General features: G+C 46.9%; 1 protein-coding gene across 5 annotated transcripts; it reads right to left on the reverse strand.

The window, feature by feature from the left end:
- Positions 1–3,024: 3,024 nt before the first annotated feature.
- Positions 3,025–24,002, reverse strand: Slc22a14 (solute carrier family 22 (organic cation transporter), member 14). 5 transcript variants are annotated; one of them, XM_011242981.1, is made up of 12 exons: positions 23,937–24,002; positions 17,604–17,710; positions 14,087–14,599; positions 13,356–13,459; positions 13,001–13,155; positions 11,973–12,141; positions 7,856–7,976; positions 7,527–7,624; positions 7,017–7,231; positions 5,615–5,723; positions 4,017–4,211; positions 3,025–3,425 (listed from the first exon to the last, which is right to left on the reverse strand). In XM_011242981.1, exons 3-12 carry the CDS (start codon positions 14,597–14,599, stop codon positions 3,215–3,217), a joined length of 1,890 nt encoding a protein of 629 aa, XP_011241283.1. In that variant the 5' UTR covers positions 17,604–17,710; positions 23,937–24,002; the 3' UTR covers positions 3,025–3,214. The 5 variants fall into 5 exon arrangements, with proteins under 5 accessions (XP_011241283.1, XP_011241282.1, XP_011241285.1 ...); XM_011242980.2 differs by having other exon boundaries at positions 17,604–17,695; positions 23,749–23,938; XM_011242983.1 differs by lacking the exon at positions 23,937–24,002 and adding an exon at positions 23,761–23,924 and having other exon boundaries at positions 17,604–17,695.
- Positions 24,003–24,041: the final 39 nt, after the last annotated feature.

The following is a 24,041-nucleotide window of genomic DNA, read 5'->3' on the forward strand; positions in this document are numbered from 1 at the left end:
TGTCTTCAGCAATAGGATCTTCTAATCCATCAGGTTATGAAGAGCAAGGCATTGCTTTGTCACTAGCCTGTGATATTTGGGGGGTTTCATGGTACTTCTTTGGCCAACAACTCACAAGAGGTAGCCAGTTCCTGGCACTGGAGGGTTTATTTGGTGATGTAAAATGTCTACTTTTACGTAGGTATCTGTTTTAGGAAGCTTCTGTAAGACCCCCTTTCGGGGACCCCCACTCTAGTCTCAGGAGTGAGAGAGCACCCAAAGAAACACGAGGACCCATCTTGCTGTAATTACATGAGGTCGTTTAATGATGGAGCTCCGGACCAACATGCATCTCACACAGGAGATAACGGATGTCGGCCTTGAGGCTCAAAAGCTAGGGGTTTTTATGGGGGTGAGGGGCTTATCTTGTTCACATAGCAACCAGTTGATGTATGACTTTACCCAGCGCCAAGGGGCAATAGACAGAGGGGAGGTTCCGGCCAGATGGTGTCGACTCAGACAAGATAGCCTTGCCTGCATCCTTGCATTCTTTTTCATCTTTACAGTCAAGAGCCCTGCCCTGGCATCTGGGCTCATGGACAACTCTTTTACGTGAATCACAAGTTACAAAATCTCATTTTCCTTCACTTCTTCAGTCATGGGACTCATATGGTTTTTCAGGTTTGCTGTCCCTGCCCATATCCCTCCTTACTTCCTTGTCCATCTCTCTCCCTGCTTAATTATATTCCTGTTTCCCCTTAGTCCTGTAATACTACGTTCTATTGTCCCTCCCTTTGGTGGTGGTGGTGGTGGTGGGGTTGTCATTGCCTCATGGAGGTTCAACTCCGTTTCTCACTTCCTTTGTCTTCACTTTCACGGAAATCTTTGTTTGCAAGGTTCATTTTCCCTAGAAAGCCCCATTGTTTGGTGACTTCTGACTAGGTTCTGCATTTGCTTCTTCTGAGATGGCTCAGGACTCCTTTAATGGGGCTGCCATGCTCTGGGGACTTAGTGCTCTGTATGTCTAGTAATGTAGTATTCCTACATGACCTCACACTCTTTGATGAGTTGTTAGCAGCATCTTGTGTGAGGAGTGGAGATGGGATGGCGACCATCTAGGATAGGGGTGGGGGTAACTTTTAGGCTAACAACTCGGAAGTAGTTGAAATACACTAGGCCCTAAAAGGTGCCTATGGAAGTGAGAAATGTCCAGACTCAGTAGCCATCCAAAAAGGCAAATGAGAGTTCTGGCATCCACAGATGTTTGTGGGCCTGTTGCTAGATGTATTATTACTTGAGTCCTTGGACACAAGGAGCCAGCCCCATAAACATGTTCAGTACTGTTTATTCTATCACAAAACCATCAGGTTTGTGGGAGGTGGAATTTGCTGACAATGCAAACTGAGTACACTAACGGAAGGCTCCTCTTTCTTCGTAGATGCTCCCAGAGTTAGACAAAAACTACTCTTTATAAGTTCATGACTTTTAACCAGGAGTCTAGACCAGGAAGTGGGCTTTGACTTGGAGAACACCCCACAGTGGGAGAGGGAGAGGGGAAGCAGTGTCAGGGCCTGACTCTGAGGACTTGCCAGTTTACCCACTGAAGACTAGCCCTACTTGGAAGAGCCACGTTAGCTGACAATGGCAGACTCGACCTGGGAAACAGTAGGTTCTGAAGACCGCAGGGTGGGTGTTATACCAGTTATTTCTCTAGCTTCCTTTCTGTTGCTTTGATTAAAATTTTCAACCAAAAGCAACTTGGGAACGAAAGGCTTTATTTGACTTATACCTCTAGGTTATAATCCATCGTTGAGGGAAGCCAGGACAGGAACTCCAGGCAGGAACCTGGGGGCAGGAACACTTTCCTGGCTCACTCATGGCTCAAGCTTTTTCTAAAAACAGATTTATTTATTTCATGTATATGAGTACACTCTTGCTGTCTTCAGACATACCAGAAGGGGACATCGGATCCCATTACAGATGTTCGTGAGCCACCATGTGGTTGCTGGGAATTGAACTCAGGACCTTTGGAAGAGCAGCCAGTGCTCTTAAAAGCTGAGCCATCTCTCCTGTCTCTCAAGCTTTTCTTTACAGGGATGATACCTAGGGATGATACTGCCCATAGTGGACTGGGCCCTCCTGCATCAATTTGTAATCAAGACAAGCTTGACAGACATGCCCTCGGGCCAATCTGATGTAAACAATTCCTTAATGGAGGTTTTCCTCTCAGCTAACCCTAGGCAGTGTCAAGTTGACAAAGTTGGACAGTTACTTTCCATTCACTGTGACAAAGGACCATAACAAAAGCAACTTAAGGGAGACAGTGTTGACTTCACCTCCTAGTTTGAGGTTATGGTTGATCATGGTGGAGAGCTTCCATGGAATCTACGGTCAGGAAGCAGAAAGGGATGAGTCACTGGTCACTGCTCGGCTAATGAGTTCCTCTTTGCATGCAGCTCAGGCCTCACCTCAAGCAATGGTACCATACACCGCAGACACGTCTTCCCAACCTAACTAGCCTGATGAATATAATCCCTGCTGGCATGCCCAGAGACCCATTCTCTATGGTGTCAGGTTGATAGTTAACACTAAGCATCACAGGGGCTCTCCCTTGTGGTGGTGGTGGAAGCCAAAAGTCAACTGTATTGGAGCCGTCAAGGAGAGCATCTCTCCTTGGTTAGGAAGGCCTGAGATGTATAATCTTCAAAGCTGTGCTCATCAAGGGGAAGACTGAGGACAGCCCTAGGCAATGAGAGAAGTTCCCATTCATTTTTCACATTCCATCCGAACCCTCATGCATTCTGTCCTTTGTTTGGGCTTGAGCTGATGGCCATGTTAGAAAATGGGGGTGGTACCCTTGTTCAGTCTCTGGACCTTAGAGATATCGCCCATCCCACACCCACTCCATCCAGAGAGTTAGCTGCTGTCCCTGAGAATTTAGCCAAAGCTCCTGAAAAACCTCGGTTGCCTACCTGACTACCACCCCATACCTGTTTAGGCTACAACCTGTGGGTTGTCGTGACACAGAAAACCTTGACCTGGATATCTCAAGACCAACATGATATTTTATTGGAGTGAATCACAAGTCAGCACCCCCTTCAGAAGGGACTATTTTGGGATCCCGAGGGCTGACCTTGGAGGAGGACAGACTCATCCCACATGCCAGACTGGGTCTAGAACTTGAGGCCATGAATCCATGGCCCCATACCCATACCAGCCTCCGATCCAAAATGCTCTAGGGAGGCTGGGCCTTAAGGGACTGGACTGGTAAGTCCATCTTGGGTACCTCCAAGGTCATGTTGAGGAGGCTATTTTCTTCTGGCTTGAAAGTCACGGCATTGAGCGTGGTATTTGTCACTTCAGAATCAGCCACAATGTCAGACATCGACTCCTCAGCTATCACCATGGGAACATCCTTATTTCTATCCTTGGGCTCAATAGAATCTCTGCAGATGGTGAGAAAAATCATGAGACATCTTTAATCATGACATCTCTGAACGAGATGGGGCTTTCTCATGCACCTAGGTCCCCAGCCAAGCTTGGGCATAGTCCATGAGGAGAGTTATCTTCAGGCTCAGGCTTGCTACATTTCCCAGCCCCAGCTTGGCCCTTCTCTTTCCTGTAACTTTGGAGTGAGCCTCACCATCTTTATCAGCAAGTACCTGTCCCATGCTGGACCTTTTACAATGTGAGTTTAATCTTTTCAAAAACTCTTTGGGAGGAGAGATAGAGAGAGAGAGAAGCAGACACAGACACACATGGGGTGGAAAGAAAGAGATAGAGAGAAAGACAGAGACAGATAGATACATACACAAACAGAGAGAGAGAGAGAGAGAGAGAGAGAGAGAGAGAGAGAGAGAGAGAGAGAGAGAGAACAACTTGAGCTAGACCCAGGCAAAGTGGCCACAACTGAAGATCTGGGGAGACTGCTTTGAACAGAAGAACCCTCATGTCATGGGTCCTCTTGTCATGATGATGGACAGTATCTGACACACTCTATTCCCAGAGCTTGAGACAAGGAGGCTCTGCACATCTACCTTATATTGTACTCTATGCTGTCACGGAGAGACTGGCTTCCCGTTTCTGGTACCAGGGAGGAGAAGCACAAGGCCAATACGCAGCACAGACAACAGAAGAAGATGGGCAGCTGTGTTTTGGTCTGTTTGAAGATGGCCACAGATGAGATGGCTCCAGCCACCCAGGCTAGAGACACCATTCCCAGACCTGTAGACCTGAAAAATGAGGTTGACAACTGATTTAAAGACTTCTTAGGCTCAGAGTCTGGGTGCAGTGGACAGGAGAAGCTGCTTTAAGCCACACACTCTACTCTTTTCCATTTTCAGTGTTTGACCTTAGAGAACCCAGTTCTCCAACCTAGTTGACTTATTTCTCCTTCTTGGGTATTGAGAGCAAGAGAATTACTAATCATGCAGGCACTGTGACAGCACATGCTCATAAGGATGCAGCCCAGGGTCAGAAAGACAGGGCTGCGATCACCAGGAGCTCTGTAGGGGAAGAGGCAGAACTTCAGGGAAACCCACATACATTCCAGGCATCTGGTGCAGGCTGGTTAGTCTTGTCAACTCAATACAGCTAAAATCATTTGGGAAGAGAGAACTCCGGTTGAGAAGATGCCCTCATCAGATCAGCCTGTGGGCAAGTTTTAGGGCATCACCTTGGTTGATGATTGATGTGGGAGGACCTCACTCACTGAACAGCACATGGGAAGGTGCTTCAGGGGTGTATGAGAAAGCAAACTGAAAAATCCACGAGGAACAAGCCAGTAAGCAGCATTCCACCATGGCTTTTGATCCAGGTCCTGCCCCCAGGTCCCTATCCTGACTTCCCTCATGGAGGTAAACCTGTAAGATGAAATAAACCCTTTCCTCCCCAAGTTGCTTTGGGTCCTGGTGTCTATCATAGCAACAGAAAGCAAACTCGGAGATGACACAAGGCAGAGACTGGAGTCATATCCGACATGAAAGTTATTATTCTTTGTCCATCTGACAGAATCTAGAATCACCTGGGAAACCGGCCTATGAGCATGAGAAGTCAGTCATGCTGACTGAGACGGCAAGACTGTGGTACTACTGCTGGCGGTACCATTCCCTTGACTGGGATCCTGGACTATGCAAGTGGAGAACGCTGCTTTACATCACTGCTTCCTAACGGTGGTGTAATGTGGTCAGCTGCTGCAAACTCCTTCTGCCTTGACTGCCCCGCCATAATGATCTGCTCCTTTTCATTGGGAGCCAGAAAAAGCTGCTTCCACCCCCCCTTAAGTCGCTTTTGCTATGGTATTTTATCACAGACAGAGATGGAAAGAAGAAAAATTAAGATGTCTCTTAGCTCAAACTCCAGCTTTGCTACTTGCTATGACCTGGACCATGGGTATTTCATGTCTTTGTTTTTGACAACTGAAAGATCATCAGTGGTAGTATCTGGTTTGGTCTGGTTTGGTCTGGTTTGGTTTGGTTTGGTTGTTTTGTGAGAGCTGGACGGGAGCAATCCATGCAAAACACATTTAAACAGCGATCATCTCCTGATGCTCAATCAGCAAATGATTGAGTGATACTCAATCTTGTCACTGTCCTCCCACATCCCCCATGCCACCTCAACCCACCAGACTCCATACCTGAGGACTGTGGGGAGAAGCTCTGCAGTGTAGATAAAGAATATAGAGAGAGTGCCAGCCATGCTGAACTCTGCAAGCATGAGCGTCAGGATTATTGTCGACTTCGGCTCTAAATGAAGACAGCACAGCCCTAAGTCCTGGGCCACCCTACCTTTAGGACCCTACAACCTTCTCTCAGCCCCTTATCAAAGGCAGCTGAATGACCCACCCCTACACTTGGTCACCTAGCCAGCAGACTCAGACATTCAGCCAGAGGAGAGTGTATCTGCATAGACCCAGCCAGTCCTGAAGTTACTACATAGGAGAATTGAACAGGTATGGGGCAGGCCTTGGGGCAGACTTGGCAACAGACCTTAGGTCAGGCCTTGAGGCAGACAAAAAACAAGTTTTTAAAGATAGGGATTCTCATTGAACCTGGAACTGGCTGACTCAGTGAGACTAACTGTGTAGCAAACCCCAGAGAGTCTCCTTTCTCAGATCAGGGCACGTGCTATCCTGCTGGGATTTTTACACGAGCGCAGGATATCCAAAGTCAGGTTTTTCATGCTTATGTAGCAAGCACCTCACCGACTGAGCTATGTCCCCCACCCTCAGACCCTTTCTCTTCAGAATCCTATTCCTAGTTTCTTGCTTACACATCTGTAAACATGTCAGCTTGATTCAGTGCTCTACTTGACAGTTGCAACAATGTCAATCATGATAAACATCAAGCTATAGAAGCCTAAAAATGTTTATTCATTTTGTTGTTGCTAATCAATATCTGCTGGCACCTGGGAGAATGCTAAGAGATGCTTCAGGAGAAAGAAGGGGACTCCTTAGGGAGGACAGGCACAGCAGCCTCCACTACTGGGCACCGACTGCGGCTCTGTGCACTCCAGGCCTACGGACTGACCCATGCTTGTTGCCCAGAGATCTTTGAGACATTGGAAACAGTGCTAAGTACCAGGATCCAGGCAGCGAGCCCCTGGGAAAGGCCTCTGAGCACAAGGACTACCGTGGATCCAGGTCACCACTAGACCAGTTTCCATGAGCTGCTTATCCTAGATGGCATAGAGAGCAGTAGGTACTTGCTGATCAAAGGCTCCAGATGAGAGGCGAGGCTCAGGGGAGCCACTAAAGACCATTACTGCTACCATCTACTCTCATTTACCCACTAGGTCTGCCTCTAGAGTGCATTAGAATGGGGGTCACAGAGGATGCCTGCCCTCCTGCTCAGGCTTAACTCTCTTTTAATGGCATGAGTTCCTTTCTTGGGTCTTGGGGGCTGGGGCTTCCTCAAGGAGGGCAGAGGATACATGCAAGAAGCCAATCCTTCATGCTTAGCTTGCTGACTAAGACAAGAGACACTAGGAGAATGGTGAAGAAGCGAGAGGTAAGGGGCTACCATCCTCTCACACTGTACCTTGGGGGAGGAAAAGGAGAAACAAACACATGGAGGTAACTAGGAAGAGAGTCAGGTTTAAGGCCCACTTCCTCCCAAAATACTCCAGGAGAATGATACAACACAGCCGGGCTGGCACTGCCACTATGCTCCGGACCATTTGTACGAAGTAGACGTCCAGCCCAAAGTCGTTCATCTTGAGGTTCAGTGTAAAACTGATGTAACTGACGGTAAACCTGGAGAAAAAAAAAAGCATAAGAGAACAAGAGAGAGAGAAGGGAAGAGGATGGAGAGAAGGAAGGAAGGATAGAGACGGGGAGAGAGACAGGAGAAAGGAAGGGGAGGAGGAGGAGGAGAGAAGGGAAGAGAAGGAGGAAGGAGGTGGGAGAAAGGGAGGGAGGATTGAGTATCAGGAATAAGGACAGGGATGGGGGCAGAGGTGAAGGAACAGCACAGAGACTGGGAGACATGACCTAGCCCTGACCAACCTCCCTGCTATGCCCAGAGTTTCCCATCAGCCCAGGGACTCACCACACACAGCCAATGGCCAAGACCACCTTGAAGAGGTGCTGATTGGTACAGAAGTCCAAGATAGAAGCCTTTGCCACTTTCTTTCCTGAAATCTGTAGCTATAGGACAATAAGACCAGCCATAGGCGGAGAAGACCCCAGCTTGCTCCCTGTCCCCACACACAGGGCAAGACCTGCCCCTCCCCAAGTGCCAGCCACTTTTTGGCCTTGCCAAGCACAGCTTGGTTTACCCTCATTCTGTAGCAGCAGACTAATATCCCACTGAAAGGATGGTGGAAGAGGTTTCCACAGTCTCCAGCCCTGGCCTCATTCCTGGCCTGAGCCTCTTACCTCATTGAGTAGATTTAAAGGGATGGTCTTCTTGTTCACCTCAGCTGCATAGCACAGGACCTTCTTAGCTTCTTCCACCTTGCCTCTCACCATCAGCCATCGTGGGGACTCTCGGAGAACCCTGTGTGACCCCACCTCTCTCTTACCTCAGAGTTCTAGGATGCCCCCAAAGATCAGTGGCTCTCCAGCTGAGATGCCACTGGTATCGACATGTGACCAAGGAACCTCGAAGGCCACCACCAACCTCAAGATGCCTTCTGCACCTGCATGGCAGCCAGCCCGTCTTCCCTAACCCGCCCCCCACCCCAGCCCCCAGTGCTGCTCAGAAGCAGTACTCAACCACTGGACTCCTGGGCCCTGTGGTCTCTTTACCTGCTCTAATCATCTCTAAGCTCTTCTTTGCTAGCTCGAAGGCATGCCCAAGAGTCATCCTTCATGCCCACTCTCTGAGAACTATAGTGGAGCTGTTTCCTTCAGGTTTGACATGACGGTCGCCAACATGAAGTAGAATAGCTGTGGTGACTAAGGCAAGCATTCCCTGACCCATGGTTGTAGAGCAGCTAACTCTGCAGGTGGTGATGTGGCTGTTACACAGTCCAGTAGCCAGCCCGTTCTACCCAACCCATCGCTATACAGGAGCGGGGATCTGAAAAATGCTGGCATATACAGAGGATTTAAAACAACCTAGGGGTTGAGGCACGTGGTGAAAGAATGTCAGCGACCTCATGTATTTGCCGAACAGGACTTGATAAATTTCTCTGTGGCCTGCTGGCCTTTCCATTATTGGGGGTGAATAAATGTGTCTCTTACTTCTCTCTAGGAATAGTATACAATAACTGGTACCTGTGCAACAGGGGCTTGACAAACTAAGACGAGAGCTGCACGTGGCGGGATCTGAGGTCAGTCTGGACTCTATAAGAGCAGAAAGCCAGCCAAGGATACAGAGCAAGGCTCAGTTAAAAAAAAAAAAACAAAGATATGGGGCTGGTGAGATGGCTCAGCAGTTAAGAGCACCGACTGCTCTTCCAAAGGTCCTGAGTTCAAATCCCAGCAATCACCTGGTGGCTCACAACCATCCGTAACAAAAATCTGATGCCTCTTCTGGAGTGTCTGAAGACAGCTACAGTGTATACACATATAATAAATTAATTAATTAATTTAAAAAATATATTACGTGAGAAAAAATCAATTTTTAATAAAAGAAGAGATAAAAACAGTAGAGGGCTACAGAGACGGTTCAGTGATTAAAAGTGCACACTGCTTTTACAGAGGACTCTAGTTCAGTTTCCAGCACCCACATTAGGTGGCTCACAATCACCTGTAACTCCAGCTCCAGGGGATCTCACATCTTCTGCCTCCCACAGATACCTGTATACATGTGCACACACTCACACACTGATACACACCTATATTAATTATATGTATATTACAAAATGTAGCAAAGATGACTCAGGGTAAAACATGCTTGGAAGAAATCCTACAATGGCCGTCTTGCTCCATGCAGTATGTACATGGAGAGATCTCCCAAAAGACTAGTGGGTTAGAAAGCATGCTGTAAACTGTGAAGGTAGCACACAGGTAAGAGAGTTGTCTGCACACTGAGGCAGTCAATGCCTAAAGGGAACTTGCCCACAATGGAGAAGTGACCAAGGGGAGAAGATGTGTGTGCCTTCTCTAACAGACTATGATCTGGCGGGTAAGTCAAACAAGAGGGAAGACAGATGGAAATGCTGGCTTGCATTTTGTTCTTGTTGGGGTTTTTTATGTCTTAGGGTAGCATAAGGGACAGATTATATTGTCGGTGAAAAGCCCCTCCTGGGATTCAAAATCTTGAAACTCAAGGGAAGGATTGTACAGTGAGGAGAGCGAGCACAAGGTAGAAATGACTGAAGACAGCTCTGCAAGACAGCTCCTACCTTAAGTACACAGGCGTGGGCCACTGCTGTGTCCTGAGAGGTCTCTGAAGCTTGCAAGCTATTACCACTGTGATATGCATACCCAGAGAGAATGGTTTATGCCTAACCCTGAAGCCACCACATGTTCTGGTAACAAATCAAGCTAAGTCTGAGCTGTAAGGTTCTCCTAACTTGTGAGTGCTCATAGTTGTTGAGGGTGTCACACAGGCCACTGTGAGAGAATTCTCATCGCCTACAATGTTGGTCACTTCTGGGCCCTACTCATCAGTGTGGTCGTTGGTATAACAGTATCATGGCTGTTACAGGTGCCACCAACTACCTCCGGCTTGGACTTAATGCTCACTTCCATGTTTGGTACAGTAATCAGACAAAAACCTATAGCTTGGGAAGTCCTAAGTCCCATTGGTGAAGATATACTACTGTTTCATTAAGCCAATACGACATGCCTGTCAATTTGTCCTTCGGGCATTTGTGACAACACTACTTCTGGATAAGGCAGTTGAAGGAAAAAATTCTTTCTACATCAGGGGGTGGTTACTGCAGTTACTCATAAGCAGTCAAACTGCTGAGAAGGTGTCTGCGCAGCCCATACAGCTGCCCTGGCATATGTGGGCCAACCCTCAGGTCTAAGTGCAGGAAAATATACATACAGCAGCCTCTCTGTGCTCCAGTGAGTCCAGCCCGCTGAAGACGGCATCGACTCTAAGCATGCACAACAGCCAACAGAAAGGCCAAAAGCTTAGTGAGGAATTCTGGGAAAGGAACCAGAGGCTGAAAAGTGAGGAACTAGGGACTTGTCACCACAAACCTTCTGGTCTATTATATTAGTAACCCTTGTGTGGCAGTTGTATGTGAGGGTGTGTATATACATGTTCATGTGTGTACAGATACACATACCTACAGGTTGTACGTGTGTCTGTGTGTGTGTGTGTGTTTGTGTGTGTGTGTGTGTGTGTGTGTGTAAGCATATAGAAGTGAGAGGCCAACCTTAGGGATCCTTCCTCAGGAACCAGCCAGCTTATTTTTTGAAATAGCTTCTCTCAATAGGACCCAGGACTAACCAATGATGCTAGACCGGCTGATCAGCGAGCCCAAGAATCTTCCTGGCTCTGTCTCCCCATTGCTGGGATTAAAAGTGTGTAGTCCCACATTTGGCTTCTACATGGATACTAGGCGCCAAAATTAGGTTCTCACATCTGCATGGCGGCAATTCACCTACTGGATCTATCTGCCCAGCCCTATGTTAATAACATTTTTAAAAATTCCTTAAAGTCAAGTTGTCTTAGATACATGACAGAGACACACCACCCACACTCACTGGTGCCTAGAGGACTGCCAAGGCTGGTCCCTAGCTTTGGCAGCATCGGAAAGGTCCCAAGCCACTTACATGCACATCATCTCACCCTTTAAATGTAGCCTATGTATGGTACGGGCGTTATGCTCGATCAGAGGCTCTGAAGCCAGGCAGGCTGGGACATAAACCCCTAGCCTATTACCCCTGTTTCTTACGTAGATCACGTAGACCACGTAGATTACATAATTGTAGATTACGTGTCTCTCACGTGTACTATCTCTACCCTTTGGAGCCTTCATTCTGCTTCCTGGTGGCCACCAGAGTTGTAAAAACAAAATGTGAGCCTGTCAAGATATTAAGTTCACTCTTTCCCTCATATCCCCCTCTCAGCCTTGACTCGTCTCTCCTCGGACACAGCCAGCACAGGGCTGTTCCCACCTCCCTGTTCCTCTGAGCTTAGCTATGTGAGCTGAGCCTTCACAGTTCCCCACTCTGACACGCCTGTCCTAGCACTCCCTACGTTTAGAAACAGCATATCACTCGAACATGCCTCAGCTGACCACAAAAGGCCCTTTCTGTTCCCCTACCCCACCCACCCCAAGGGTCATTTCCTGGGGCTACTCCATCACTCAGCTTCAGTTCATGGGCCCTGGTTCAGGTCCTCCTGCAGTGATGCCACCTCCACAAGGTGACCAAGGCCATCCTGCAATTTCCCATCTTATCAGCCCTGACCTTTGCTTGTCTTTGGATCTTTGTTAATCCCCTGTTCTGCCCACCTCTCTGAAATCTCTTTCATGTACTTCTCTGAGGGCCTCTGTGTGTGTCCCCCCCCAGCTCCCAGACGTCCACGGCCCCCTCCATTTCCCATGAGACCCACCCGGAGGAGGCCTTGAAATGGACTGCTCACCAGATATTGCAGATAAGGGGAAACATGGGCATGCCGCCCAGCAGGCACAGCAGTCTCCAGTGGACGACTTTGTAAGCCAGCCCCGTCAGGAGTATGACCCCTATGGTGAGGAAGCTGTGCTGCAGGATGACGGCTTGAGCGCGGTGCTCGCCCACCAGCCACTCCATGACTGTGCAGAGAACATGAGGACGAAGCTGCGGTCAGGTCACAGTCCCCAGGTGGGCCTCCCCTGCCCTCGACGACTCGGGCTACACAAAGTTTCTTCTGCCTGTTATAGATCTTTAGACAGCCCTCAGAGCTAGGTTGTCCCTGCATCCCCTGGTACACATCCTACGCCTCGATGCGTCTCTTCAGCTCCCGTTCACCCTTCATTTTTTTTTCTACCCTCTCACCACTCCTTAGAAAGCTCCTGCCTAAGCAGTGCCTCTCATAAGGAGAGGTCAGCACAGGGCATCTTGCACGGTCTGACGTAGGCTAAGACAAGGAACCACTTGTCTTAGAGTGTGTTAATGCTTTGACGGTCAGTTTCCCTTGGCTGTGCTCTGGATGGTTTCTTATGAGAAGAGGTGCCAGGAAGCCCCAAGAAAATAAGGGGTCACAGCCATTTGGTTCTAGGCCTGGGTATATATGCGCTGAAGGTGTTAGCACCACATAGACCTGAGTAGAAACCCCAGCTCTTCCTTGTTCTACGGCCCGAACAAGCTGGCTAAACTTTCTGAGGCTCGGGATGAAAATGAGCCAAGTGCATCTTGGGTCCAAGGTGCCGGGTCCAGAAGGAGCATGAAGCGGGTTACACAGGGCGCAGGAGACGGCTGTGGAGGATGAGGGTTGGGAACACTCCTTTCTGAGTCCCTCACTCGTTCAGGCAACTAGGAGTGGTGTCGGTTACTCCCTCGCCACTGAGCTTGGTGGCCTGTTGCCTCCCCTTAGGTTCCTGTTAGGCTGTCCCTCCCAGGTAGATCTGCCCCCTGTTCCCTCCTGAAATGTATCAGTTTCTGTCCCACCGCGCCCCCTTGAGAGCCAATCACCTAAAGATACACTGCAGATGGCATAGCCCACGGAGGCCTGGGCCACAAAAAAGCGGAAGAACAGATATTGATAAAAGCTGCTCACAAAGGCTGTTCCGAAGCCAAAGATGAGGAACCCCAGCAGCGACAGCAGGATGATTGGATAGCGGCCCAACCTGCGGGGGAGTGAGGAGAAGAGGCCACCAGCCATGCCTCCTCGGACAGCAGTGGCTACGTGGCTACACACCTGGGCCAGCCTCTGTGTTACCACAGGGCTTTGGAGAGTCCCTTCATTTTCCTCCCCCAGCCTGAGACTCTGAGCACCTGAGGAGGAGGCAGAATGTCCCAGGATCAGAGGGAACTGCGGGAGACTCACTTGTCACTTAAGAACCCGAAGAGAAGAGACCCTGTCAAGACGCCTGACAGGAACACAGTCAGCCCGTTTTCCTTGTTTGGTTCGTTGCCACATACCAGGTCAAACTGCAGGTTAGACAAGGGCACTGATCATGGCCTCCACATGGACGTAGCCTTTTGGCAATAGAGAGACTGAGCTTGGCCCAGAGGGGAAATATTAGGCCAGTGGTTCTCAACCTTCCTAATGCTGTGACCCTTTAACACAGTTCCTCACATGGTGGGGACCCCAACCATAACACTATTTTGCTACTTCATAGCTGTAATCTTGATATTATGGATTTTAATATAAATGCCTGATGTGCCACCCCTGTGAACGGGTCATGGCCCACAGGTTGAGAACCTCTGCCTTAGGCAGCTGGCACTCACACACACACACACCCCCCCGCACACAGCTGCACACAACCACTTGTGCCTCCATCCCTAGGGCCCTCAACTTAAGGGTCTTCCCTTGACCAGAAGCCCAGTGCCATGGCAATTCCCTGTCCTGAGAAGAAATCCTCTGGTCAGGTGACAAGCCTGGCTCTAAGCCAAAATGCATGCTCATTTCCTGGCTTAAGAAAATCAGGGCCCAGGGTTAGGGAACAAGGACCCTAACTTCTTCCCCTCTGCACAGTGTGCTCAGACCAAGCGCCAACTGTCTGTGCCGAGCCTCTCGGGTAGCTGTGTTCAAGACAACACAAAAGAAAAGCATACCTCATTGATCAGAGAACGGGTGTGAGCAAAAGGGTAGATCCACCCGAATTTGCATGTTTCTGTATAATTGAGGCCGAAGTGGATGATAGAGTCTAGGTCCCATGGCACAGGTATATACATGAGGCACGTCAGAAAGCTGCCATTGGGTGCTCGGGGCAGGGTCAGGTTCAGCTGCTCATCCTCTGTGAGATTGGGGCCCACTTCCAGGATCCAGCTGGTGTTACAGTAGGGCCTCTGAGCTGTGAGCAAGAAGTGATGAGAGAATATGAAGAAGGTTGACAGGATGCTGGGGATGAAGGTGAGGACCACCAGCCTCCACTGGAATGTGCCAAATTCCCCAATGGCATCCATAACACTGGCAAACTTGTCATCCCTCCTGGCATCTATGGCCTTCAATCTGCGTAGCAGCATCTCCAAGGACCAGTTCTGTGAGGGAAAGGAAATCTCATGCCGGTGTGTGTCCCTGGAATTCTGGGATCCGAATGCTGTCTTGTAGTTCTGGTCTTCCTTCATCTGTTCAAAGAAAGGATGCAGGTCAGTTCCTGTCACAGCTTCTTTTCCCTTCGTCGGATCCCAGTATGGAAGCCAGTGGACAGAAAAGACCCTCTGCCTTGGGTCAACCTGGAGTTCATGGCCCCTCCCTTTCCTTCTAAAGTCTCTTAGTTTGCATAATTCATTCCTCCTGGCTCAACCCCCCCATTTTTAGTGCATTGGACACTTTGGATGTTTTAGAGAATGTTTTCCTGCATGAATGCCAGGAGCTCTCTGACAGCTTCCTCACAACAAACTGTTCACACATCTGAGGCATCTCTGGAATTTCAAAGTTGGCAGAGGACTCAAAGGATGCCTCCTTCAAGTAAGTAAACAAATAGTGGCATAAAATAAACACCCCAGTCACGAATGGCAAAGGCCCAGGCCAAAGGCAGAGAGGCTTGGCGACTTAGCCATAAAGCTTAGAAGCCAGAAGCTGGAATGTAGAACACTCAAGGAGACAGATGTAACTTGGAACCAAAGTGAAGCAGCAGGAGAGGGCAGGGGGGGGGGCTGTAAGCAGTATCTAGGATATAGTTTGGCAGCAGTAAGGAGCAGACACAGCCAAATCTGTCTTGTGAGCCAAAACCCCTCAGTAAAAGAGGCCATGGGTTAGGAACTCTTTGGCTCCCCTCTCTGTGCAAACATTCTGCAAGCGAGCCTGAGAGATTCTCAAATTGTGGTCTGAGGAGGCAGGCACTATGAGACTGCCAGGAAAGTCACAGATACAGACAGTGAACCTCTCAGCATAAGAAGGGGTAAAAGGTTGTTGGAAATAAAGATAGGAAGTGGAAAGTTAATCAAACAGATTCAGTGTGGAGTGTTAGTGAGCTGGAGTGTGTAGCTGAGAACTGAGCAGGTGGAAGGACTTGGTAGGTGGAAGGTTAGCCCAGGTGGACAGGTGGAAAGACTTGGTAGGTGGAAGGTTAGCTCAGGTCTAAACAGAAACTCACAAGAGAAATGGATGAGAAAAAATAATAATGTATGTATTAGTATATAGAAACAACATAGCCAGGCAGTGGTGGCACACACCTTTAATCCCAGCACTTGGGAGGCAGAGGCAGGCAGATTTCTGAGTTCAAGGCCAACCTAGTCTACAAAGTGAGTTCCAGGACAGCCAGGGCTACACAGAGAAACCCTGTCTCGAAACCCCACCCCACCCCCCCAAAAAAGAAACAACGTATTTTCTTAAACTCCAAAAACATAAATCAACATATCCAAGAAACCCAACCCTTCTCTCAAGCACAATGGGAGGAACCTGTGTCTAGACACCCTGCCATTAAGCCCTGGGCCCCAGAGGAAGGAATAGTGTTAGCTGGAGAGGCAAACGCACAGCCTCCAAGTCTCCAAAGAGACCAGAGAAGAATGGAGTGTACAGCCAGCCTGGAGTGACACATGAGGAAGCAGAGTAGAGTACGGATGGGTACAGCCACCTGAGAGCCAAGAAAGCACCACAGTGAGCTAACTGCCTCAGCTGGGGAACTTAGGAAAGAGCACGAACTGGCAGGGGGTGGGGTGGGGGTGGGGAGCAGCCTGAGATGCAGACTCGGATCACCAAAATGTCAAGCCAGTACAAAACTTCCACATATAGACTGTTTTAAGTAATTAGGGGACTGTCAAAAGATGGAGTGGGGAGGAAGACGGTGGTTGGAGTGGAGACACGGCGCAATACTCTAGAGTTCAGTTCCGTGTGTGTGTGTGTGTGTGTGTGTGTGTGTGTGTGTGTGTAAATTGGGAGGGGAAAAGACAGATATTTTTCAGAGCTTTCTGTGCTTGAGAAAGCATTCCTGACAAGGGATGAAAGCTTTGCAGCTACTCTTGCACAATACAGATTTAATATTCACATCAGTAGGCAGAAAGCTATAAACCAAAGGAAAACAATTTTAATTCAGAAAAAAAACAAGGGAAGAAGAAACAAAATGAATCCAGTAAGCACAACTAGAAAAATGAGTCAAAACACATTGCCACAAGTTAGAAAGTTGTGCTGTTTCTGGGGACTGTGGCTCCTTTGAGAGCTGGGCCCCGCTGGTGCAATGGTGTCAGCAGGCTCAGGTATTGGAAAGTTGCAGCCTGGTCCCTGGTTCTAGCTGCTCTCTGCTGCTGGCTCATGGCTCTGTGATCTGTTAGTTCCTGTTGACATGAATTCCGTTATGACTTTCCCATCACAGGGGACTAGGAGGTCTCCAACCCCAAGACAAAATAAACCTTTCTTCCTCCAAGTTGTTTCTGTCAGCTACTTGGTCACAGTGACCCAGGTGACCTGCCTGTCTATCTATCTATCAATCATGTCTATCATCTATCTACTATCCATCATCTATCTGTATCTATTTACCATCTATCAATCATCTATCAATTTACCTACCATCTATCTGTAATTTATCTGTCTACCTGTCATCTATAATTTATATCTCATCTGTCTATTCTATCTATATATGCAGAATAAAATATTATTCAGACATTAAAGACCAACACTTTGTCATTTGCAGAAACATGGATAGAAGAGAAGTCAGATGCACACAGACAAACAGGTGCTCTCACGTGTGTGTGAAAGACAACGCTTATTTCAAAGCAATAAAGAATCAAGCAGGGGGTACCAGAGCCTTGTGGGGGCACAGGCAGGGATGGGGGGGATGATAGTCAATAGGAATAGAAGGTGCAGTTGAACAGAAAAATAATATAGTCTAGTGCTCCATCATACATCAGAATAACTGTGGTGGTCAACAACGAAATATTTCAAAGTAGCCATGAGCATTTTGAATGTTCCCAATGCTAAGAAATGATGGATGTCTGAGCTAGCAGACATGACTGATCTGACCTTACTTGTTGCATATGTGCATTTAAGTGCTATACTGTATTCTACAAAGACATATAATTAGTATGTATTAATTAGAATTTTAATAAGATAAGTGTAAAATAAAAAGAAATATCAAATCCATGTTCTATTTTAAAAGGGTGGTGAGCATTTCCCAGTGTGCTTGGAGCATACCTTGTTTGTGTCTTCTGAGCTGGTGTAGGGACTCAACCTTGGTCCTCTCCTCTTCTCGAAAGTGTCTTGAAATGGATGACAATTTGGTCACCCTGTAAGAAGACACACTTAAGACCCAAGGACAAAAAAAAAAAAAAAAAAAAATAAGGCAGAGTAAAGGGATGGGGAAAGTTGTGTTCTGTATAGTAGCCAAACAAAGCAGGAACAGCTAACTTATCAGCAAACAAGATAAGTGTTCAGGGGACCAGAGCAATGGCTCAGAGGTTAACAGGACTGCAGCCTCAGCTTTGGTTCCTAACATCCACATGGCAGCTTGCAACTGTGTATAACTCCACTCCCAGGAGAGCTGATGCCTTCGCCTGACCTCTGTGGGCATGGCACACACACACTCGATACACAGATAGGCAAACACTCATTTACATAATATGTACATCATTTTTAACACGTCAAATTTTGACATCACTAGGAATAGAGAGGCCTACTATCTAAAGATAAAAGTTTCAGAACACAAAGACTGTAAATCTTAAAAATATCTGAGCCTTAGCCAGGCAGTGGTGGCACACACCTTTCATCCCAGCACTCAGGCGATAAAGGCAAGCAGCTCTCTAAGCTCAAGGCCAGCCTGGTGTATAGAGTAGGTTCCAGGACAGCCAGAGCTACACAGAGAAACCCTAACTGCAAAATCAACCAACCAAAAATCTCTGAGCCTACTTAAAGCCTTCAGATACTTCAAACACTAAGGGGTAGGTAGAAACAGCTCCAATATATCACCAACTGTAACTCTTCAGACTGATTTTTAACCGTGCATACATGTGTGTGTCTGTGGGTGGATCTGTTACGTGAGTGCAGCTGCCCTTAGCGGCCACGGCAGGTGTGGATTGCCCTGGATCTGGGCTGTGAGCTTCTCAGCGTGCAGCCAGGAACAGAACTTGGATCCTCTACCAGCTGTGTCTACGCTCAGCCACTGAGCTACCACTGCAGGCCATATTGCAACTCCTCCAAGGGGTAAACTATACATAGATTTAGCGACAATATGGACAAACACTACTCAGAAGCTTTGTCCTGCCACCTGCGCTGGTGTATACGCCTGTCACCCCAAAACTTGGAAGTGGGAGGATCCCAAGTCTAAAGCTATCCTTGTCTATATAACAAGCCAAAGTCTAAGGCTAGCCTTGACTATCTACCCTCAGACTCTACCTCAAAAAATGGGTGTGTGGAGGGCAACACTGGAACGCTTCCATGGTTTTGAGCGCTTGCTACCCAATCACACACCATCACAAACACTGGAGTTGGGAGCCTAGCACCCACAGGCCAGGCCAGGCATGCATGCTTGCACCCCAAATACAAGAGGGGTGGGACAGGAAGATTGCTGAGATTGGTTTAGGTAAAGAAAAAATGAGAGTCCCAAATGCAGAGAGACTCTGACTCAAAACAAACTGATGGGAAGCAATAAGGAGTACTATCTAACACCTTCCACCCTACATATGCACATACCTGAACACACACACACACAAACACACACACAAAAACACACACACACACATACAACTTCATTTTTTCTTTTTTCTTTTCTTTTCTTTCTTTCTTTCTTTTTTTTTTTTTTTTTTTTTTTTTGAGACAAGGTCTCTCTATGTAGCCCCACCCATCCTGGAACTCACTATGTAGACCAGGCTGACCTAGAACTCGTAGATCTGCCTGCTTTTGCCTCCCAAGTGCTGGGATTAAAGGCAGGAGTCACCACATCTGGCCCCTGAAGGGCCCTTTATCTATTGTTATTTATAAAATTCTGCAACTAGCAACTAGAAAATATATGTTTTCCTCAAACCTGCTTAGAGGATTCATGAAATTTAATCATGTACCAAGCAATAAGTAAAGCTTCAGAGAATTTCAAGGTATAGACATAGAGATTCTTTTTTAAGATTATTGTATTTAGGCCCTTGGATGTAAGTGTGTGTAGCGCTCTTGTAGAGGACCCAAGGTTAGTACCCATACCAGACAACTCACAACTGGGTTAGTACCCATACCAGACAGCTCACAACCACCAGTAGCTCCTGCTCCAAGGGGTCTGATGCCCTATTCCACCTCCATAGGACCCACATATATGTCCACATACACATTAATAAAAATTAGTGTACTATTACATTTAGTGTACAAAATGACAAGGCTCATTATGACATTTTCATACTTACACATATGCATTTATTTTATAAATGACAATAGATAAAGAACCCTTCAGGGGCAGATGTGGCAGCGCATGCCTTTAATCCCATAATTTGGGAGGCAGAAAACAGGCACATACACACACACACACACACACACACACACATACATATACACATATACTACATATACATATATACTACATATACATCATATTAATATACATATACTACATATAAATATACAACATATACATACATACATGCAACATAAACATTTATGTACTACATACACACATACACATAATATACTTAGCTTAGTATCCATTACCCTTTATCCTTTGTCTTGTCTTCCTATGTCCCCCTCCCAGGGACCCATCATCTTCCTAAGTAGTCTCTTTTACTTTCAATTTACACATCACACACACACACACACACACACACACACACACACACACACACACACAATTACACTCAAGAGAACACATACTTTCTAATACAGTGCATATAATGAACCATGTTAGCAGCAGGATTTAAAATCTGTATGCATATTCATACATTTATAACAGTTAAGTTCATTTGACACATTTGACCCCAGGGCCCCCAAGACCTTGTATCCTAAGTGGGTTTTAGGGTTTGTCTGGCTGACTCTCTACACTGCACAACTCTCTGGGCTTCAGCAAACACTGAGGGTAACTACCATTCCAAAGTGTAAAAGTTCCCCTGCCTAAGGACCTGCTCCACGTCTGACAATCCTCTCTTCAGGAGCCCTATGACCCATTTGTCACCTTGCTATAGGGACTTTACTGTTCCCAGAACATAAGCTGAGACCACACAGCATTCTGCCTTTCTTTCCTTTCAGTAATGTCCATTTTTCATGTCCATCCATGCTTGCTCCTTAATAGCCCTTTTTAAATTAAAATATAACTGCGTCATTTCCCCCAACACTCCCCATGTGCCCTGCCTTGCTCTCTCATACTCATGGCCTCTCTTTCTTTCGTTGTTACACACACACACACACACACACACACACACACACACACACACACCCCTAAATACATTAATACAACCTACGCAGCCAATATAGTGTCACTTAGCACATGTATGTGAATGATTTCAGGGCTGAGCATTTGGTATTGGATAAATCAATGTGGCCGCCTTCCTTGGGGAAGACATGTTTTTCTCCCGATTTCAGCATGCCTTAGTTATCCATAGTTCTTTGTCAGCCCCATGAGCTGTCTCTTAGCATATCTACAGGTGTCCTTTACAGAAAACCATAACTGGCCACAATGCAGAGGAACTAGTGACTGTGTCGTGCTCAGCCCCAAACTGACGCATGGGCATCACAACTCCCACGCCAGGAGGCTCACGGCTATAGCAGAAGGGATGGGGAAGTTTGTACAATGCAGAGACTGTGTAGTCTCATCAACATGGCTGCCTAATAGTAGTTTAAAAAAAGTCATTCAAGCCAGGCATGGTGGCGCACGCCTTTAATCCCAGCAGAGGCAGGCGGATTTCTGAGTTCGAGGCCAGCCTGGTCTACAAAGTGAGTTCCAGGACAGCCAGGGCTACACAGAGAAACCCTGTCTCGAAAAAAAACCAAAAAAAAAAAAAAAAAGTAAAACAAAACAAAAAAAAAGTCATTCAAATGCCAGGAAGTGGTGGCGCATGCCTTTAATCCTAGCACTTGGGAGACAGAAGCAGGTGGATTTCTGAGTTTGAGGCCAGCCTGGTCTACAGAGTGAGTTCCAGGACAACCAGGGCTACACAGAGAAACCCTGTCTCAAAAAAGAACCAAAAAAAAAAAAAAAAGAGTCACTCAAAAGTACTTTCTTGACTGCATGTGCACAGCCCATCTACCCATTCGCCTACTGAAGGACTTTCTAGTTGTTTGGCAACTGTGACACAGGCCACTATAAACATTTCGATGGAAGCTCTTCTGTGGACTTAAGTTTTCTAAACAGCTGGGCAAACCTCAGGGGCATGGATACTGGGGCTGATGGGTCATGTGCTAAGAGTATGATTAGCTTTGTAAAAGGCTGCCAACTGTCTCCCATAAAATTCTGCATCTCCACCAGCGATGAATGAGAATATGTCTGCCCTGTGACCTTTCCTGGAACTGCTATGATCAGATCACTTTATTTCAGCTGTTCTGGATAGGTGCGGAGCAGTGTTGCAACCACACCTTCTTATCTGCTATCTTCCTCCTTGTAAGACTGCTCTTCTTGTGCCTAAGTATCTATCTATCTATCTATCTATCTATCTATCTATCTATCTACCTACCTATCTACCTACCTACTACCTACCCACCCACTTAACTACCTATCTCTATATCTATATTTTCATCTCAGGGTCATCTACATGTTGGACAAATGTTTCAATGACTGGGCTACAGTTACCAGACATTTTTAAAGATTCGCCTTTATCCATTTTAACTTGTGTGTGTGTTGGTAAATGCTCATGAGCACTGGTTCCCATGGAGTCCAGAAGGAGTCCGTCAAACTGACCCCTGGGATTACATGTGGTTGTGAGTCATCTGACACAGATGCTGGGAACTGGGTTCTGGAACAAGGGCAGAACCTACTTTGCCTATTTCAAAACCTGTAGTTGAAATATAAGTCCTTATCAGAGACCTTTGCAAATATTCCTCACCTCTGACCTTTCATCCTTCTAATGGGGGTCTCCACAGAGCAGGCAAGCTTCAACATACCTACTCTTTTTCTTCCTGAGGTCTTGCTTTTGACATCACAGCTAAAAATCTTATTGCCAAACCTAGGCCACTGAGGTTTCCTGCTGATTTTCTTCTAGAAGTTTTATTGTGTTGTTTCACACTTAAGTCTATGGTCTGATTTGAGTTAATTTTTGTAAAAGGTGGGTGCATCTAGATTATTATTTTCCCTATAGATGGCCAGGTATTATGTAGCACATTCATTTTCTACACTAAGTGACTTTTGCCCCTTTGCTCAGTTGGCTTTCTCTGTGTGAACCTGGTGCTGAGCTCTGCTCTGTTTCTTGGATCTGTGCTGTGCTTTCTCAGTTGTGCTGTAGTATCAAAATTGTGCGAGTTTTACCGCAAATCCTGATGTCTTGAAGTGAATGTGTGAACAAGCACTCTGGCACACCACACACACACACACACACACACACACACACATCCAATCTACTTCCTCATGGTTATGGTGGCCACTTGGTCATCCAAACATTAACTTCAGGGCATGCTTGTTATAGCTACAAAACAATTTGCTGAGCTTTGATTGAGACTGTATCAAATATTTAGATCAGTAGAGAAGGAGTAACATTGTAACTATGGCACTGAGTCTTCTCGACCATGAGTGTGAAGTGAGGGTAAGAGGAAACATCAATGTATTTTTAAGGAAAGAAACTTATAAGTACCTCACACACCAAAGAAATCATATAAAATTAAAATATTTATGAGTGATAGCAATAAAGTAGCAAATGTATGGGTGCTTGAAAAGTTGTAATTTGTGGAGAAAGTATAGCTTTATCTGCTTTTAATAGAAAAGTATAGGCTGAATATTGATCAACTAAGTCTCATTATAAAATGTGAAAGAAAAATTAACCAATAAATTCAAGGAAGATAACAAAGACAATAAAAATTAAGGCCAAAGTAAAAGAAGGAAGCTGGGCCTAGCACTATAGGCCTGTAATTCCATCTACTTATAAGGCTGAGGCAGGAGGATCACAAGTTCAAGGCCTATCTAGGTACAAGATGATTTCAAGGCAAGCCTGGTTAATTTAGCACTACTCAAACAACCCACAGGGACTAGCAGTCAGCAAGGCCCCTGTGCGCCCCCAAGTCATCTGTGAGGTCCTCAAGCAGCTCTCCCTGCACTGAATATCCATGGGAACTGGCTGGCAGTCAGCAAGGGCGCTGACCACACTGCCCTCCACTGACCTCAAAGGTCCTGCTAGAAAAAGAGAAGCCAGCACTCTACCTGCACACAGGAAACGACTGTGCGCCATACCTGAGAACTCACAATTCCCTTGAGGACAGCCTGCTCTTCCCATAGGGTTCCCACAGCTGAACAGGCCCAGGCACGTTCCTGTCCACATGTGCCATATGGAGAATGTGGCCCCACAGTCACAAGCTGTCATCATAATTATCACCTTCTACATGAACCCCCAGTCCCTCCTCCCTGGAGACAGGACTCACCTGACTGGTGTCCAGACCCAACCATATCCTTGGAAGCAGAACCCTAGCGTTCCATTGGTAGCTGGGGAGACGGTGTCACAATGGGGTGGAGAAGGTGACCTGGGA

This window comes from Mus musculus, chromosome 9, assembly GCF_000001635.26.
Source record: "Mus musculus strain C57BL/6J chromosome 9, GRCm38.p6 C57BL/6J".
NCBI classification, from domain to species: Eukaryota; Metazoa; Chordata; class Mammalia; order Rodentia; family Muridae; genus Mus; species Mus musculus.